At 56.0% G+C, this 16,331-nt stretch overlaps 2 protein-coding genes across 2 annotated transcripts in view; both read left to right on the top strand.

The window, feature by feature from the left end:
* The window catches only part of STX5 (syntaxin 5), a 30,293-nt gene extending 28,038 nt beyond the window's left edge, over window positions 1-2,255 (top strand). Inside the window, exon 11 of the mRNA XM_049779723.1 lies at window positions 1,826-2,255. Coding sequence (XP_049635680.1) covers window positions 1,826-1,985 — 160 coding nt within the window. The 3' untranslated portion in view covers window positions 1,986-2,255. The remainder of the gene's footprint in view (window positions 1-1,825) is intronic.
* Window positions 2,256-3,983: 1,728 nt separating this feature from the next.
* On the top strand, window positions 3,984-15,939 carry NXF1 (nuclear RNA export factor 1). The gene is made up of 21 exons (XM_049779981.1): window positions 3,984-4,041; window positions 5,476-5,659; window positions 5,838-5,997; window positions 7,401-7,484; window positions 7,730-7,834; window positions 7,950-8,030; window positions 8,144-8,213; window positions 8,330-8,418; window positions 8,516-8,623; window positions 8,730-8,839; window positions 10,829-10,865; window positions 11,257-11,325; window positions 11,406-11,461; window positions 11,725-11,832; window positions 11,956-12,014; window positions 12,105-12,220; window positions 13,094-13,136; window positions 13,872-13,944; window positions 14,327-14,509; window positions 15,455-15,515; window positions 15,599-15,939. Exons 1-21 carry the CDS (start codon window positions 4,014-4,016, stop codon window positions 15,635-15,637), a joined length of 1,863 nt encoding a protein of 620 aa, XP_049635938.1. The 5' UTR covers window positions 3,984-4,013; the 3' UTR covers window positions 15,638-15,939.
* The last annotated feature ends 392 nt before the right edge of the window (window positions 15,940-16,331 follow it).

Below are 16,331 nucleotides of genomic sequence, written 5' to 3'. Positions count from 1 at the left end.
GTCATGATGAGGGTCATGATGATAGCACAGGGGCCAGGGCACATGGATTCTTCTCACATCAGTGAGTTTAACCTTGGAAGCTCTAGTCTAGACCTTCAGTGGGGTGCCATGGTAGTTACCAACTCCCTGAGCACTGCTGGGGAGTCCCCACTGTGGCCCCATCCCCTCATTCTTCCTGTGCAACTTGATCTTACCTGCAAGACCCCGTCCATTCCTGGGAAGGTCTTGGGAAGGTTAGATAAGGCCTTTGACCCAAGGGATTGAGGTCTTTGCCAGGATGGAGGTTGGAGGTGACATGGATGAAAGAAGTAAGATGTAGGGCTAGCTAAGAATGACCAATGCTTAAATAGGTTTGATATAGGCCACACAGATGTTGGCCAGGGCAATAGAGATGTTATCTCTCGGGCCCCAAGAGATAGCACAGCGGCGTTTGCCTTGCAAGCAGCCGATCCAGGACCAAAGGTGGTTGGTTCGAATCCCGGTGTCCCATATGGTCCCCGGTGCCTGCCAGGAGCTATTTCTGAGCAGACAGCCAGGAGTAACCCCTGAGCACCGCCGGGTGTGGCCCAAAAACCAAAAAAAAAAAAAAAATGATGTTATTCTCTCTGGAAGCCTGTCTGAATGAGTCTGATTCCCCGCTGCGACCACCTGAAAATGATAACCTGCTGGTTAATGAGGGATGGAGCCTTGTGGCCGGGGCCTAAGGACAAAGGCCTCCGTCTCCATCATGCAAGCCCATCCTAAGGGCTGTTGGATTTACCTGGATGGAGAGCTATGGCTGAGGGAGAAGCCAGAATGCAGGGCTGAATGAGTAAATGGTTAGCAGCCACATCTGTTGGCTGGGACTAAATAAAGATGTTATCTCTCTGGAAGCCTGCCTGTGAGTCAGTTCAATACCCCTCGCTTTCCTGAACCCAGACCCACCGGTTAATGAGGGATGGAGCCACGTGGCCGGGGCCTAAGAACAAAGGCCTCCATCCACCATCCAAGCCCATCCTAAGGGCTGTAAGTCTACACCCACCCCCCAAAAATAACTGTAACGAGAATTCAAAGGACCAAAATGCCTACTTTGCTTGGAGACCTAGGATCGAATCCCTGGCACGGTGGGGACAGTGATCTTCCCCCAGCCCCACCAGATGTGGTCCTGAACAAAGAATTATTATAATCAGAAGAGATAATGTTTATTTTCAGTTTCCTTTCCTTGCAGTTGTGGAAATGAGGTGGGTTTTTTTTTTTTTTGGTGGGGAGTTGTTTTCTTTTAAGCCACAACCAGTGGTGTCCAAGGCTTACTCCTGGCTCTGCACTCAGATTACTCCCGGCAGTCTCGGGGAACCATATGCACTGCCAGGGATTGAACCTAGATCAGCTGCATTCAAAGCAAGTGCCCAACCACTTTGATACTGTCTTGGCCCCAAGGAAGATGAGATTTGAGGTGAAATGACTGGATGGGTCCGGAGCTGATTTTCTTTTTTCTTTTTTTCTTTTTTTTTTTTTGTGTGTGTGTGTGGTTTTTGGGTCACACCCGGCAGTGCTCAGGGGTTATTTCCGGCTCCAGGCTCAGAAATTGCTCCTGGCAGGCATGGGGGACCATATGGGACGCCGGGATTCGAACCGATGACCTCCTGCATGAAAGGCAAACGCCTTACCTCCATGCTATCTCTCCGGCCCCTGGAGCTGATTTTCAAAGCAGACCTTGTATGACTCTGCCAGAGCCTTTTCTAGACTCCCAGTACACTGTGATGATTTACAGCCACGTACTGGACTCTGTCCCATCTGTGAACACCCTCTGGTGGACTCTTTAAACTCTTGCTTTTTGTTTCCTCAGAATCGACGAAAACGTGTTGGGAGCTCAGCTGGACGTGGACGCGGCCCATTCTGAGATCCTCAAGTACTTCCAGTCGGTCACCTCCAACAGGTGGCTCATGGTCAAAATCTTCCTCATCCTCATCGTCTTCTTCATCATCTTCGTGGTCTTCCTGGCCTGAGCCCAGTCCACGCTGAGGCGCTCCGTGAGGGGTTTCCAGAACCCTCCTGGGAGGGCAGGTGGCCAGTCCTGCCTCTGAGCCTGTACCAGAGAAAAGGCTGATTCCCGGGAACTACTGTGAATGGCTCTGGCAGCCCTTGATCCCCCATACTCGCCTCCGGCCCCCCCTCTCCACCCTCACCAACCTCAGGCCCTCGAAACACATGGTTCTAAATCCAGACTCTGCTGAGAACTGGCTGGAAGGGATCAGAGGCCGCCTAGGGGGCTGGGGGTGAGGAGGGAGGCTGTCCCCACTGTTAGACTTTTAAGAGCACCTCCACAGCAGCCCCGGGGGTCCATGGCCTTCCCCATCTCCCCGAAAGTGGAGGAGAGGAAGTGAGACTGCCCCAGGGACCAAGTTTTCCATCTTGGGGAGACTTTGAACCTCTTTCTTCTTCTACCCTGTGAGGTAGGCCCCAAGTCCTCGGCGGCCCAGGAAACCCGGACTCCATCATGGGGCTGCCTGTGACTCTGAACCTGCCAAATGTGCTGCAGCCTATTTTCTCCCAATTACAGCAAGACTGTTAGCCTGACTGGCCACGTGGTCATTTAGCGGGTGGGGGCCACAGGTGGGAGCTTTGTGAAAGAACATCAGAGGGCCAGCTGGAAGGGTGGGACCTTAAAGCTCAGAGGGCTGGAGGCGCCTCTGCGCGCTGCCACCTCAGGGTGACAAGGGACCCAGGACCGGCAGCCTCTCATTAACCTGCACAGCTGAGCCCCTGGTGGCGCCTATCAGGACCATCTTGAGCAATATTTTGGACGTTGCCTATGCACCTTCTGATTCAGTTGGCTCCACCTTGCCCTTGAGCCGGATGAGGCAGGAGGAGCCCTGCCTGCTCCCAGGATGGCCGGGGGAAGGACCTTACCAAGGCCACACTGGTGTTGGCTGTGGAGCACAGTGCCAGGAGGAATGGCCCTCCAGGAGCTGGTCCACTTCCTGGTCACTCCTGACTGGGGTCCACCACCATGTTAGGGGGGGTCACTGGAACCCTGGCATCTGTCACCTGTTACTGAGCTGGCCCTAGTCCTTTGGGGGAACAAGGGCCATCCATTTTGAGACCTGCCTGGCATTTTAATATATCTCGACCCTTTCATCTCCTTGGCGGCTGATTCTCTTTGGGCCCCCACCGCCCACCGGACTGACACCCTGTGGGCCTAGCACAGCACATTCTGGGGGAGTGGGGGACAGGGGGTGGTCTGTGAACACAACTGCTCGCCAGAATCCACAGATTTTCATCCGACTTGGCGAGGTTGGGGAAGAACGGGCCCCACAAAAGAAAAAAAAAAAAGCCTGCAAATTCATTTAAACTCCTCTATTGTCCTCTGGCCACCTACAGGGTGTGGCACTGACCGAGAGGCGCCGGATTAAGAAACAAAACTGTCCACTAGCGCAAAGTCGCTATTTGCTATTTCCAGATAATCCCTTTCCAGAGGGGGGGGAAAAGAAAGCGAGGCCTGTAGGGGCCATCTCTTCCCCCACCTCCCCTTCCGCTAGCCTTTGAACAGCGTGGACCCGGGTGATGCTAAGGCCTGTCACCTGCCAGAAGGCGCAGCTACCACCAGGCCTGGGCGAGCTCAGGCGCTGGGCGGGGCCTGTTGAGAGCGTGGGCGGGACCAGCTCATTTATGGGCGGGGCCTGTTGAGAGCGTGGGCGGGCCAGCTCACCTTGTGGGCGGGGCCGGTTGGGAAAGTGTGGGCGGGTGCGCCGCCCCCGGCCCTCCCGCCGCGCCTTTTTCGTGTGCGCAGGCGCAGCGGCGGCGCGCCCCGCCCCGCGGTGACGTCAGCGGCGCGCGACGCGCCTCCCTCGCGGAATATATGCGGCGGCGCGGGGCGTAGGAGCGCCTCGGCCCGGAGCGCTGGGCTTTGGGCTTCGGGCTGTGCGTTCGGCGTTCGGACGCTCCGCGGCCCCCGCGCTCGTCCGGCCGCTCGGAGGGAGCGAGGGAGGACGGAGCGTCTCGTCTCGCCCCGTCTCGCCTCGCCTCGCTGCGCCATGGCGGACGAGGGGAAGTCGTACAACGGTCAGTGTGGGCGCCGGGCCTGGCGGGTGGCCGGGTGGGCGGCGCCGGCCTAGGCCGCGAGGGGCTCGGCGGGCGGTGGGCGCCCGAACGCGGGGTTCGGGGGTGCGGACGGGGCTCCGGGGCGGCCGTCGCGTCGGTTGAGCGGCCCCGCGCCCCCCGAGATGGGCGGCGAACCCTCCCTTTGGGGGCGATCGCGCGGGCTCCCCTGGGGGCGCCCCTTCTCTCGCACCCCCTTGGGGACGGAGGAGCCCCCCGAGTTCAGGCCACACACACAGACCCCCCCTTTCTGCTCCTTTATTATTTTTTACCTTTTTTTTTTCCTCCCAGGCTTCTCCTTTCTGGTTTCCATTCTCGGTTTTCCAGAGCCCCCCCCCATTCTGCGAGGGAACTGGGGAGTGGAGTATGGGGGTGTCGTGACCCCCCTGGGATGAGGAGTCACCCCACACACACACACACAGCTGGAGCCTCTGAGCCGAACCGCCCTCCTCTGTGAGTTCAAAGCAGAGGCGGTTCTGGCCAAGGTCGAAGCTCCTACCCGCTCGACCTCAGAGTCGAACAGTTTTGGGGACCCCGACTTTGCAGAGCAGCCTAAAATTTCAAGCTGGGCAGGTTGGTAAACTGGGACCCGGTGTGGCTCCTGTGTAGGCAGAAGAAGCATCCGCTGAATGCCGAGCAGGTCCCCCGTTGCTCCATTGGGGCCGCCCAGCTGCCTTCTTGGCTCTCCAGGGGGGACTTTCCCGGCTTGTTGGGGATCCCACTTCAATTTCAAATTCCCTGTCCAGGGAGAACTGAGAGCTAGGGCAGTGGGTCTTGCAGGCGGCTGACCCAGATTCAATCCCCAACTTTTTGTTTTGGTTTGTTTTGTTTTTGTGTCACACCCAGCATCGTTCAGGGGCTACTCCTGCCTCTATGCTTAGAAATCACCCCCTGGCAGGCTCGGGGAACCATATCGGATGCCCGGATTCGAACCACCATCCTTCTGCATGCAAAAGCAAACGCCTTACCTCCATGCTATCTCTCCAGCCCCCCAATTCTTTTTCTTTGTTTTTTTGTTTTTGGGTCACACCCAGCAGCACTCAGGGGTTACTCCTGGCTCTACACCCAGAAATGGCTCCTGGTAGTCTCTGAGAACCATATGGGATGCCAGGATTCAAATCATCTGTCCTGGATTAACTGTGTGTGAGGCAAATGCTCTAACGCTGTGCTAGCTCTCTGCCCCCTTTAATCCCCAACTCTTGAGGCCCACCAGGAGCGATCCCTAAACACAAAGCCAGGAGTCAATCCTGAGGACCAACCAGTAGGTGTGACCCTAGAATCTCACCTGTGCTCCATTCTCTGGACAGCAGGGACTAGATGGATGTGTGAACGCTCCTGCTGGGCAACTAATTGGCTACAGGGCTATTTCCTCCAGCTGCTCTTCTTTTCCATCTCCAGAGCATGATGACCGCGTCAGCTTCCCTCAAAGGAGGAGGAAAGGCCGTGGTCCTTTTCGGTGGAAATATGGCGAAGGGAACCGTCGGCCAGGAAGAGGAGGTGCTGGCATGCGGGTAGCCCGCCTTGAGGACGAGGACAGAGATGTGGCAATGAGTGATGCCCAGGACGGGCCCCGAGTGCGTTAGTAAGTGGCCGGTTTCATTCAGTAGCACCCTTGTTTGCTGGGGCCCTTTTCCTGGCCTTGGCATTTCTGGGCCTTCCTGGAAGTGTGAGAAGTACCCGGCTGCTGAGCCCCACAGCCCTGAAAACTAGGGTGACCTTTAAGAGCCTCTGGAGACACTTGTTCCTTTGCTTCCTCGTAGTAACCCCTATGTCCCGAGACCCAACCGTCGGGGAGGTGACGCCGCCTGGCATGATCGGGACCGCATTCACGTCACTGTGCGAAGGGACAGAGCGCCCCAAGACAGAGGTGCTGCCAGCACCAGTCAGGACAGAGCAGCCAAGAACTGGTTCAAAATTACAGTTGAGTGTGTGAATGGCTGGGGTAGGGTGGAGGAACTTGGAGTGTGGGACTCACCTCGAAGGGATATTTTTTTCTGCTCTGCTTGGTGTCTGCGCTTGTGATTGATTGATAACTCATGTCCTGGTCTTTTCTTTGGAGCACCCCTGCTTTCATACCCCCCTCAGTAGGTTCAGATAGAGGGGCCTGGAGAGATTGTCGGGTTGAATGTGCTTACCCTGAATGCAGCCCACCTTAGTTCCATTTCCCAAACCATCACGGTTCTCTGGGCACCACCAGGACCAGCTCCCAAGCGCAGAGCTGGAGGTAGTATCCCCTGAGAACCACAAGGAGCACCACACCTCCCTTACTTTCTCCCCCTCTGCCTGCCCCTGAAAAAAAGAAAAAAGAAGCAGGAGTGGAAGGAAACTGACAGGAAGCAGAGGCCTGCTCTAAGAGAAACAGGATTTGCGCACAATGGTGGATGAGCTTGGGGTTTGATCTCAAGAAAGAAAGAAACGTCTTTGAGTTGTTTGGTTTTTCTGTTTGTTTTTGGGTCACACCTGGTGGCGCTCAGGTGTTACTCCTGGCTCTGCTCAGAAGTCGCTCCTGGCAGGCTCAGGGGACCGACTATATGGGATGCCAGGGACCATCCTGTGTTGGCCACGTCAGGGCAAACGCCTAACCTCTGTGCTATCGCTATCGCTCTGGCCCTGTCTTCGAGCTTTTTAAAGCCAATTGATTGGCTTTTGTTTATTTCCCCTTTTTATTTTGAGGTTTTTGAGGAATCAAGTAGTGGGACAGAAGATGAAGTTAGTGTTTAGCTGCAGTAGAAAAATTTCTAAGTGGTCTTGGTAGTCCAAGAATGAGCTAGGACCTCGGGCTTGTAAGGATGTTCTTTTTTGTTTGGTTTGGTTTGGGTTTTGGGTCACACCCGGCAGCGCTCAGGATTTACTCCTGGCTCCCTGCTCAGAAATCGCTCCTGACATGCTCAGGGGACCATATAGGATGCCGAGATTCAAACCAATGACCTTCTGCATGAAAGGCAAACGCATTACCTTCATGCTATCTCTCCGGCCCTGTAAGGATGTTCTTGCTCCACTGCTAAGCAATATAAATTGTGTGCGCGTGCGCGTGCGCGCGCCATATAGAGTGTGTGTGCTTTGGTTGGTTGGCTGGGCACACCCAGTAGTGCCCAGGCTACAGCAAGGCTGGCGGCTTAGATGGAAGATTGACTAATCCTAGTAGGGACACTTAGTTCAACCTCAAGGATCCCTGCATGCAAAGCCTGTGCTTTTAGCCCTTTGAGCCATCTCCCAGCCTCTAGAAAACTTCTTCCAAACTTGCCAGAGGATACAAGGAGCATGGGATTGGGCCTGATGTTGAACCTCGATACATGTTTTTTCTCCCCTTTCTTCTCTCCCAGATTCCTTATGGTAGAAAATATGACAAGTCGTGGCTCCTGAACATGATTCAGAGCAAATGCAGCGTTCCTTTTACTCCCATTGAGGTAAGATGGCCCAAGGGGTAGGCTGGGCCTGTTGTAACTCTTCTCTCTTCTTCTTTTTTTTTTTTTTTTGGCTTGCTTTTGGGCCACACCCAACAGTGCTCGGGTTACTCCTGGCTCTGTACTCAGGCATTACTCCTGGCAGTGCTCACTCTTGAGATGCCGGAGACTGAACCTGGGCCTGCTGCCTGCAAGGCAAATGCTCTCCCCTCGGTGCTATAGCTCCAGCCCTTCTTGTCACTTAACAGTTTCACTATGAAAACACTCGGGCCCAGTTTTTTGTGGAGGATGCCAGCACTGCCACTGCCCTGAAGGCCGTCAACTATAAGATCGTGGATCAGGAGAACCGGAGGGTACGTGAGGGCATAAACTGAGCGTGGGGTGTGGCTGGGCGCAGGGACTGGGCTCGTGGAGGGCCCTGGGGACAGACATTCGTCCCCTGGTCACTGTCCTTGGACTGCCCCACAGATATCCATCATCATCAACCCCTCAGCTCCGCCCCAGACTGTCCAGAACGAGCTGAAGCCCGAGCAGGTGGAGCAGCTAAAGGTGAGGCTGGCACATGAGTGGCTGTGGCCACCACTTCTGTCCAATTCTGCCACCTGCTCCCCCACCACTTGCACAGCCCCAGTCACCCTGGAATCTTTTCTCTCCCTCATTAGCTGATCATGAGCAAAAGGTACGATGGTTCCCAGCAAGCACTGGACCTCAAAGGGCTCCGCACAGACCCAGGTAAGGGGATCACCAGCTGTGCTTCGAATGGGCTTGAAACTAGAGTGGCGGGTGACAGGGTGCTCGCCCTACCTGGGCTTGTCCTCTCATCTGCCCCCCCTTTTCTCCCACTGAAGATTTGGTGGCCCAGAACATCGACGTAGTCCTGAACCGAAGAAGCTGTATGGCGGCGACACTGCGGATTATCGAGGAGAATATCCCTGAGGTATGTGAGCCCATGGATGCCATGAGGGTAGGGGTGCTGGGGGTGGGGGGCACCTTTGGCCCGTCCGTGTCTCTGAGATGTGTGTCTCTCTGTGCAGCTCTTATCCTTGAACTTGAGCAACAACAGGCTCTTCAGGCTGGATGAGATGGTCACCATCGTGCAAAAGGCCCCCAACGTGAAGATCCTCAACCTCTCGGGAAACGAGGTGAGAGGGCAGAGCTCCTCACAAGGACTGGCAGGAGAGGGCCGGGGTAGGGGTGCCTCACCAGTCCATCCTCCCTCCCCCTCACGCCTCCCCCTACCCTATGCAGTTGAAGTCAGAGCGGGAGCTGGACAAGATCAAAGGCCTGAAGCTGGAGGAGCTGTGGCTGGACGGGAACCCGCTGTGCGACTCCTTCCGGGACCAGTCCACCTACATTAGGTCAGTTGTGGGCCGCGTCACCCCTCCTGGGGACCTTCACCCCCCGGGAGGCTGAGCTCATGCACCCTGACTAGTGCCCATCTGCAGGAGACTAGCCCTGAGCGAAGCCTCGGGCCCTTGGGGAGGACCACATGCTCCTCCCTGGCCTGGCGGCACCTCCCAGCGCCCCACTCCCCTCCCCTCCCCTCCCCTCCCCTCCCTTTTTTCCTCTTCCCTTTTATCTTTCCCTTTCCCTCCCCTCCCCTCTTCCATTTCCTCTCCTCTTCCTTTCCCCTCCCACCTCTCCTCTCCCCTTTGTGTCTTTCCTCTCTTTCCTTTCCTACTCCTGTTCCCTCTTCCATTTCTCTCCTCTCTCCTTACCTCCCCACTACTCCCCTTCTCTGCTCGCTCACCTTTCTTCCCCCTACCCTCACCTGCCTACTGATTTTGCTCTTTCTCCTTCATGCCTCACACAGCCTATTCCAGACTCTCCCTACCCTGTTGGTCCAGGCTGAGCCTTTCTTACCCCCCCACCCCAATCTGACCAGGGGCTGGTATCCATAAGCCCCATGCATGGCATGATCTTGTATCCAGGGCCCCGTGTCCCTGGGCTGAGAAATCCCTTCCTGCCGGCACGCCCTGCCTTGGCCTTTCCCCCAAGGCCTGCGTCTCGTGAAGGGCCCCTACTGGCCAGTCTGCCTAAGAGGAACTGTCTTCTGAGAGGCCTGTGGGCCCAATTCTGCCCGCTGTGCCCAGGCTGAGGCCTCCTGGAGGCTGGGCTAGACAGTCTGTGCAGGGCCCGTGCCATGAGCTGGGCCGGCCCTGAAGAAGAGACCTGGGTTCCCTGAGATGCCATCAGAGCGAGGGTCCCGCCAGTAGGCGAGGGATTCCCTAGGCGGTTGCTGTGCGTGGAGGCCATGGGGACTGCCATGGAGCCTGAGCCTTGCCTCTCCGGGGGGGCACTGCTCAACCCCCCCGGACTTGGAGCTCATATCACCCTGCTTGGCCCCGGAAGATGGCTGGTTAGCCAGAGACGGGTAAGATTCCTCAGGAAAGGAACGACCTAAGACAGGCACAGTCGCACAGGGGCCAGCAGGAAAGAACTTGGGGGTCAGCTGAGGTGGGGCATAGACCCTCACCCCCCCCCAACTTTGCAGAGGCCTGAGTCTACACCCATACTGAGGTGGTCTCCTGCCCCCATGGCTGCTTTGCTCCCCACGCCCAGCATAGCCCGGGACCCAGGTAGCAGACAGAGACCCGGCCTTCAGCCCCACACCCTGGCCACCAACCAGCATCGCCTTGTTGCCACCTGGACCACCTCGGGGGGCAGGGGAAGGAAAAGGCTGTGGTGGGAGGACCCTCCTTGCTGTCTGTCTCTCCTTCTGGCCTCGCTGAGGTTTCTCCCCTCTCCTGTTACCCTTCTCTCCACATCTTCCCCCCCCACACACACACACAAACACATACACACTACTACAGAACCACTCTGTCTCTGCACTGATCCATACGACCTTCCCTTGCTTTCGTCTCGTCTCCTTCCCCTAATCTGTCCTCACCCCAAGCCTTCCTTGCTCCCCTCCCTGCCCCCCACATTCCTGTGCCGTCCCCGTGGTGTGTGCTGGTCTCGGCCTTGGCCAGACCTGGCTGAGCTGATGGATCCCTGTTGAGGCCGCGGAGCCCCTGGGCTCCCACCCCACCCCCCTGCTCCCGGGGCTGCACAGGTGAGTAGGTGGAAGGTAAGGGGGGCAGGTGGGGAAGGAGGGCTGGGCTTAAAGCCCGGCTTGGAGCGCTTGGGACAGGCCGAGCAGAGTCCGCCTTCATGGCAGCGCAGTACTGGACCGGGTTCCCCAGGGTGAGGTGGGCCATGGGCGCCCGAGCTCCGCTTCCGGAGCTCAGGGCGAGGGCGAGCAGGCGGGCAGGGGTGCCCCTGGGGTGCCAGATCACAGCTCTGAGAACCACCCAGGAGGCACCGTGGCCCTGAAACCTCACTCACTTCTGTCCCGTTCTTGACAGCGCCGTTCGTGAGCGATTCCCCAAACTATTGCGCCTGGTAAGTCCGTGGCTCTTTGGGCCTCTTGTTGCTGTTTGGAGTTCTGGGGCCAGACCTAGTAGTGCTGGGGACTCATGCAGGGCCAGCTGGGAGCCATTGCCCGGCCCTGTTTCCCTTCTCTCCTAACCAGCCTAGTGCCTCCCGCCCCTCAGTGCTGGCCCAGCGTGTGTGACCATTTGGGGACAGGGATCCCGCTGAGAACCTGACAAGGGCGCTGCTAATCCTTCCTCTTGGAAAAGGTCTCTAGACAAAAACAAAACTTCCTCTCTTGAGGACTCTTGGACCCTTGCCCTTCAGGCTCACCTCTTTCTGCCCCTGAGCGCTGTCTCCTGGCTCATCCAGTTTTGGGCCTTGGTTTACATGCTCACCTGTCCTTTCCTCCCTCTCTCAGGATGGCCATGAGTTACCCCCGCCCATTGCCTTTGACGTGGAGGCCCCCACGACGCTGCCGCCCTGCAAGGTGAGCTGGACCCCAGCTCTGGTCTGTGTGGGGAGACAAGTCCGACTCACAGGCCCTAATCCCCTAATGCCCTTCCCCAGGGAAGCTACTTCGGCACCGAGACCCTAAAGAATCTGGTCCTGCACTTCTTACAGCAGTAAGTAGTCTGGGTGCCCTGCATGGAGAGAGCTAGGGAGGGGGTCCTTTGTAAGTACTGACTGGCTCGGGGCTGAGTGATTGAGCACAGCGGATCGGGCTCTCGCCTTGCATGTGGCCAACCCAAGTTCAATCCCCTATACCCTAGATGGTCCCCTGAGCCCTGCCAGGACTGGTTCCTTAGTGCAGAACCAGGAATTAATTTCCTGAGCACGACCAGTGTGTCCCCAAGACAAAACAGACTATGTTTTTCTTTCCCACCAGGTACTATGCGATCTATGACTCCGGGGACCGACAGGGCCTCCTGGATGCCTACCACGATGGGGCCTGCTGCTCCCTGAGCATCCCCTTTACGCCCCATAACCCTGCACGGTAAGCCGTACCTTCCAGAGCCATCTTCCTGCGACCTCGGGTCCCAGTGGGCACCCCACCAGCCCCTCGACATGGCTGCCACCCTGCTCCAACCAGGCTACTCTTTGCTCTTGATTCCTCCAGAAGTAACCTAGCTGAGTACTTCAAGGACAGCAGGAATGTGAAGAAGCTGAAAGACCCTAGTAAGTGAATGGCTTCAGCCCAAGGGCCAAGAGGTCACAGGGCTCTGAAGGTCAGAGCCCCTGGTGACCCGAACCCTGACTTTACCGCAGCCCTGAGGTTTCGTCTACTGAAGCACACGCGGCTCAACGTCGTCGCCTTCCTCAATGAGTTGCCCAAAACTCAGCATGACATCAATTCCTTCGTGGTAGACATAAGTGCCCAAACAGTAAGTAAAAAAAGAAGTGAGAGGGAGTGTGGGGGCAGAGCAATAGCACAGCTGTAGGGCATTTGCCTTGCGCACAGCCAATTCAGGAGGACAGACAGTGGTTCAAATCCTGCCAATCCCATATGGTCCCCCAAACCTGCCAGGAGCGACTTCTGAGTGCAGTCAGGAGTAACCCCTGGGCGCTGCTGGGTGTGCCCCAAAACAAAAACAAACAAAAAAGATGGGGGGGGGTGGCGGGGCAGGTCCCAGAGGGCGTTCATAGTAAAGCCTGATGTTGTTCTTGTCTGTCTTAATTTTTTTTTCCAATTATTTAGGTGTGTTTTGGGTTGAGTTTTTTTGCTTGTTTGCTCGATGCTTTTGTATTTTTTGGGGGAAGGGGGCTTTAGAGCCACACCCAAGGCATACTCCTGGATCTGCACTCAGGAATCACTCCCAGCAGTGCTCAGGGGACCCATATATTGTGCTGGGGATTAAATCCTGGTCTGTGCTTGCAAGGTGAGCACTCTCTGTTGTTTTTTGATTTATTTGTTTTTGGGCTACACCAGTGGTACGCAGTGCTGAATCCTGGCTCTTCGCTCAGGGATCTCTTCTGGTAGCCTCAGGGGACTATATGGAGTGCCAGGAAAGAATCCAGGTTGACTGTGTGCAAGGCTGTGTGCAAGTACTACTTGCTGCACTATCTGGCCCTGTTTCGTTTTGGGTGGGGATGGCCACATCCAGCATTGCTCAGAACTCCTGGTTCTGCACTCAGGGAATCACTCCTGGTGTATTGGGGTGGTAAGGGGGGCTTGGAACCCGGCTTGTCCACAAAAAAGGTAAGCTCTCTTCCCGCTGTGCTGTCACTATAGCCCAAAGCTGCTGCTTCTCTTGCAGAGCACACTGCTGTGTTTCTCCGTCAATGGTGTCTTTAAGGAAGGTAAGAGTCCCCAGAGCCTGATTTCACAACTCACCCCTGCCAGCTCTGACCTTGCTCTGTCCCCGTTTCCCTGCGTCCTGGCTGCCCCTCTTCTTAGCCTCCTCCCCTCCTTCATGTCTGGGGATCTGGGGAAAGCCCGAGGAGTAGGGACAGATTTTGGCTTGCAGCAGTATATAGGTGTATTCCAACCCTGGTTCTCTGCATCTGGGGCCAAGTGTCCACAGCCTCAGAGTCCAGGGCAGTTTCTGTGTAAAAGGAAGTTGATGAAAGGCACATCGCAGTGTTACTAAGGGGAGGAGGTGAAGTGAGTCTCAGGGGCTTCAAGACAGCCCATACATAGTGGGATCCTGTTGGTTACCCTCCCTGACCTCGGACTCTGCTCCTCTCCCCTCGCCCCCAACAAACACATTATTATCCCTGTCAGGCCCACTAGGATTCTTTTTTTTTTTTTTTTTTTTGGTTTTTGGTTTTTGGGCCACACCCGTTGACGCTCAGGGGTTACTCCTGGCTATGCACTCAGAAGTCGCTCCTGGCTTGGGGGACCATATGGGACACCGGGGGATCAAACCTCGGTCCGTCCAAGGCTAGCGCAGGCAAGGCAGGCACCTTACCTCTTGCGCCACCGCCCGGCCCCCCACTAGGATTCTTAGTGTCAAGGAAGACCCCTGAGCCTTGAGAAGTTATCTGGCAACAGAGCACAAGTATGTGGCCTCATTACCATTGTTGTCTTTGCAGTGGACGGAAAGTCCCGGGACACCCTTCGAGCCTTCACCCGGACCTTCATTGCTGTGCCCGCCAGCAATTCAGGGCAAGTTTCTGTCTGGTACATGGGGGTAGGGGACCCAGGGAAAGCATCAGAATTTCAAGGAGACGGGGGTGTGGGGGGTGGGGGGTGTGGAGGGGGTGGCGGGGGGGGGGGGGGAGGGAAGAAAGGGCCCAAGGCAGGCTTCCAGAACCACCTGTTGGCATTAAAAGGATTCACTTCCTGAGTTGTTGTGAAAATGGCATGAGGTGGGAATGTGGGAGGAAGTTAGCATCCTTATGGTTTTGATAAGTTGTTCTACTCTCTGAGTCCATGATGGGGGGACAAGCTGGAAGGTGAAAGGCTTGTTGGCCTTGCAGGACTCAGAGTAGGATCAGTGGGGGCGGGGGGATGATGTCCCCGGCTAAAGGTGTCATTTGTTCCTAAGGTTGTGCATCGTGAATGACGAGCTGTTTGTACGGAACGCCAGCCCTGATGAGATCCAAAGAGCCTTTGCCATGCCTGCACCCACGCCTTCCTCCAGTCCCGTGCCCACCCTCTCTCCAGAGCAGCAGGAAATGCTGCAGGCCTTCTCCACCCAATCCGGCATGAACCTCGAGTGGTCCCAGAAGTGAGTGCTGGACTTGAAAAGTAATAGAAGGAGGTTAAAATAGAGCCGGAGTGAGTGTGTGCTCCGGAACATTTTAAAAGCCCAAATTTTAGTGTTTGCTTCTTAAGTAACTTATTTAAAAAAAAAATGTCTAAGAATGTTTCTGTTTTTGTGGTACGAAGGATTGAGCCCAAACCTCATATATGGAAGGCAAATGCTCTGATTTATCACTGAACTCTGATCGTAAAGCCTAAAAGAAGTTTCTTTGGTTCGGAGAGATATTGTAGCAGACAGGGTGCTTGCCTTGCTACCTGGATTCAATTTCTGGCACCCCAGAAGACCCCCCCTCCCCCAAGCACCATCAGGAGTGATCCTTGAGTTCAGAGGCACCACCAGGTGTGGCCCAAGAAAAAAACAGAAGGCATGCCTTTCTATATGGTGTTCTGCAGTTTGCATGAATGTCTTTCCTGATGACTAAAAATATACTTTATTGTTTTGGGGGTCACGTCTAGCAGTGCTCAGGGGTTACTCCTGGCTCTGTGCTCAGAAATCATCCTGGCCAGTTCGGGGACTATATGGGTTGCCAGTAATTCAACCCAGTTTGGCCATAAGCAAGACAAAGGCCTTCCCCGCTGCACTATCACTCCGATCCCTCCCTTTGCTTCTCTTATTTCCTTTGTCTTCAGTAGCCCATCATTGGACTTGCAGTGATTTTTCATAAGAGTGCAAGAAAGGGGGCTGGGGAAATAGTACGGTGGGGCAAGGCGCTTGCCTGGGTTTGGTCCCTGGCATCCTGCATGCCTTGTTCCCCAAGCACCACCAGTAGTCAGTCTGGAGTGCAGAGCCCAGTGACCCCCAAAACAGTAACAAAAAGAGGGGGAAGTGGTTGACCAACCTGCTTTGAGGGTGGGCGCAGTGGTCAGGCCTGCATGTTGGTTCTGACTGTGTTCTTGTCACCACTCTCAGGTGTCTTCAAGACAACAATTGGGACTACACCAGGTCTGCCCAGGCCTTTACTCTTCTCAAGGTAAGGCTTGGGAGTGTGGTGGCTCAAGATGGTCCCATTTGTGGGGATCAGGCAGCCTGACCTGTTGTTTTTTTTCTCCCAAGGCCAAGGACAAGATTCCCGAAGTAGCTTTCATGAAGTGAGCTTGAGTGGACCAGAACCCCTGTAAATAAATGGCCCTTGGATAGCCTCTTTCAGTGTCGTTATTGCCCTCTGGCCCGAGGCCACCCTGTGACTGTGACCAAGTCGGAGCAAGCCAGAGACATGGGGAGGGCTGCCGGATGCCGCAAGACTCCCCATCCCTGGGAGAGTTCCAGAAGATTGACACAGTGGTGCCAGGATCCCAAAGAATCCTTTGTAAAACTGACACTAAGTAGAGAACGGCAGTTGGTGCTTCGACCCCTCTCCCCAACTTTTTAAAATAAAAACGTATATTGTATTTTGTGCCCTGCGTGCAGGATGGTTTTTGCCCCCCCCCCCTCTCTCTCTCTCTCTCTCTCTCTCTCTCTCTCTCCCTCCCTCCCTCCCTCCCTCTCTCCCTCTCTCCCTCTCTCCCTCTCTCCCTCTCCTCCCTCTCCTCCCCCTCTCCCCCTCTCCCCCTCTCCCCCTCTCCCCCTCTCTCCCTCTCCCTCTCCCTCTCCCTCTCCCTCTCCCTCTCCCTCTCCCTCTCCCTCTCCCTCTCCCTCTCCCTCTCCCTCTCCCTCTCCCTCTCCCTCTCCCTCTCCCTCTCCCTCTCCCTCTCCCTCTCCCTCTCCCTCTCCCTCTTCCTCTCCCTCTCCTCTCCCTCTCCTCTCTACCTGGCGGCCGCCCCCCCCCCCCCGAGCGCCTGCCAAGGGG

The sequence above is a fragment of the Suncus etruscus genome, chromosome 9 (genome assembly GCF_024139225.1).
Source record: "Suncus etruscus isolate mSunEtr1 chromosome 9, mSunEtr1.pri.cur, whole genome shotgun sequence".
NCBI lineage: Eukaryota > Metazoa > Chordata > Mammalia > Eulipotyphla > Soricidae > Suncus > Suncus etruscus.
Note: the sequence above shows the minus strand (reverse complement) of the source record. Positions and strands in the feature narration are given on the sequence as shown.

Bases quoted from the DNA above. Each gene is read 5' to 3' on its own strand.
- NXF1 (XM_049779981.1), top strand. From the start codon at position 4,014: ATGGCGGACGAGGGGAAGTCGTACAACG. The intron at 13,945-14,326 runs GCAAGTTTCTGT...TTTGTTCCTAAG, and splicing joins GTGCCCGCCAGCAATTCAGG to GTTGTGCATCGTGAATGACG. The intron at 15,516-15,598 runs GTAAGGCTTGGG...TTTTCTCCCAAG, and splicing joins AGGCCTTTACTCTTCTCAAG to GCCAAGGACAAGATTCCCGA.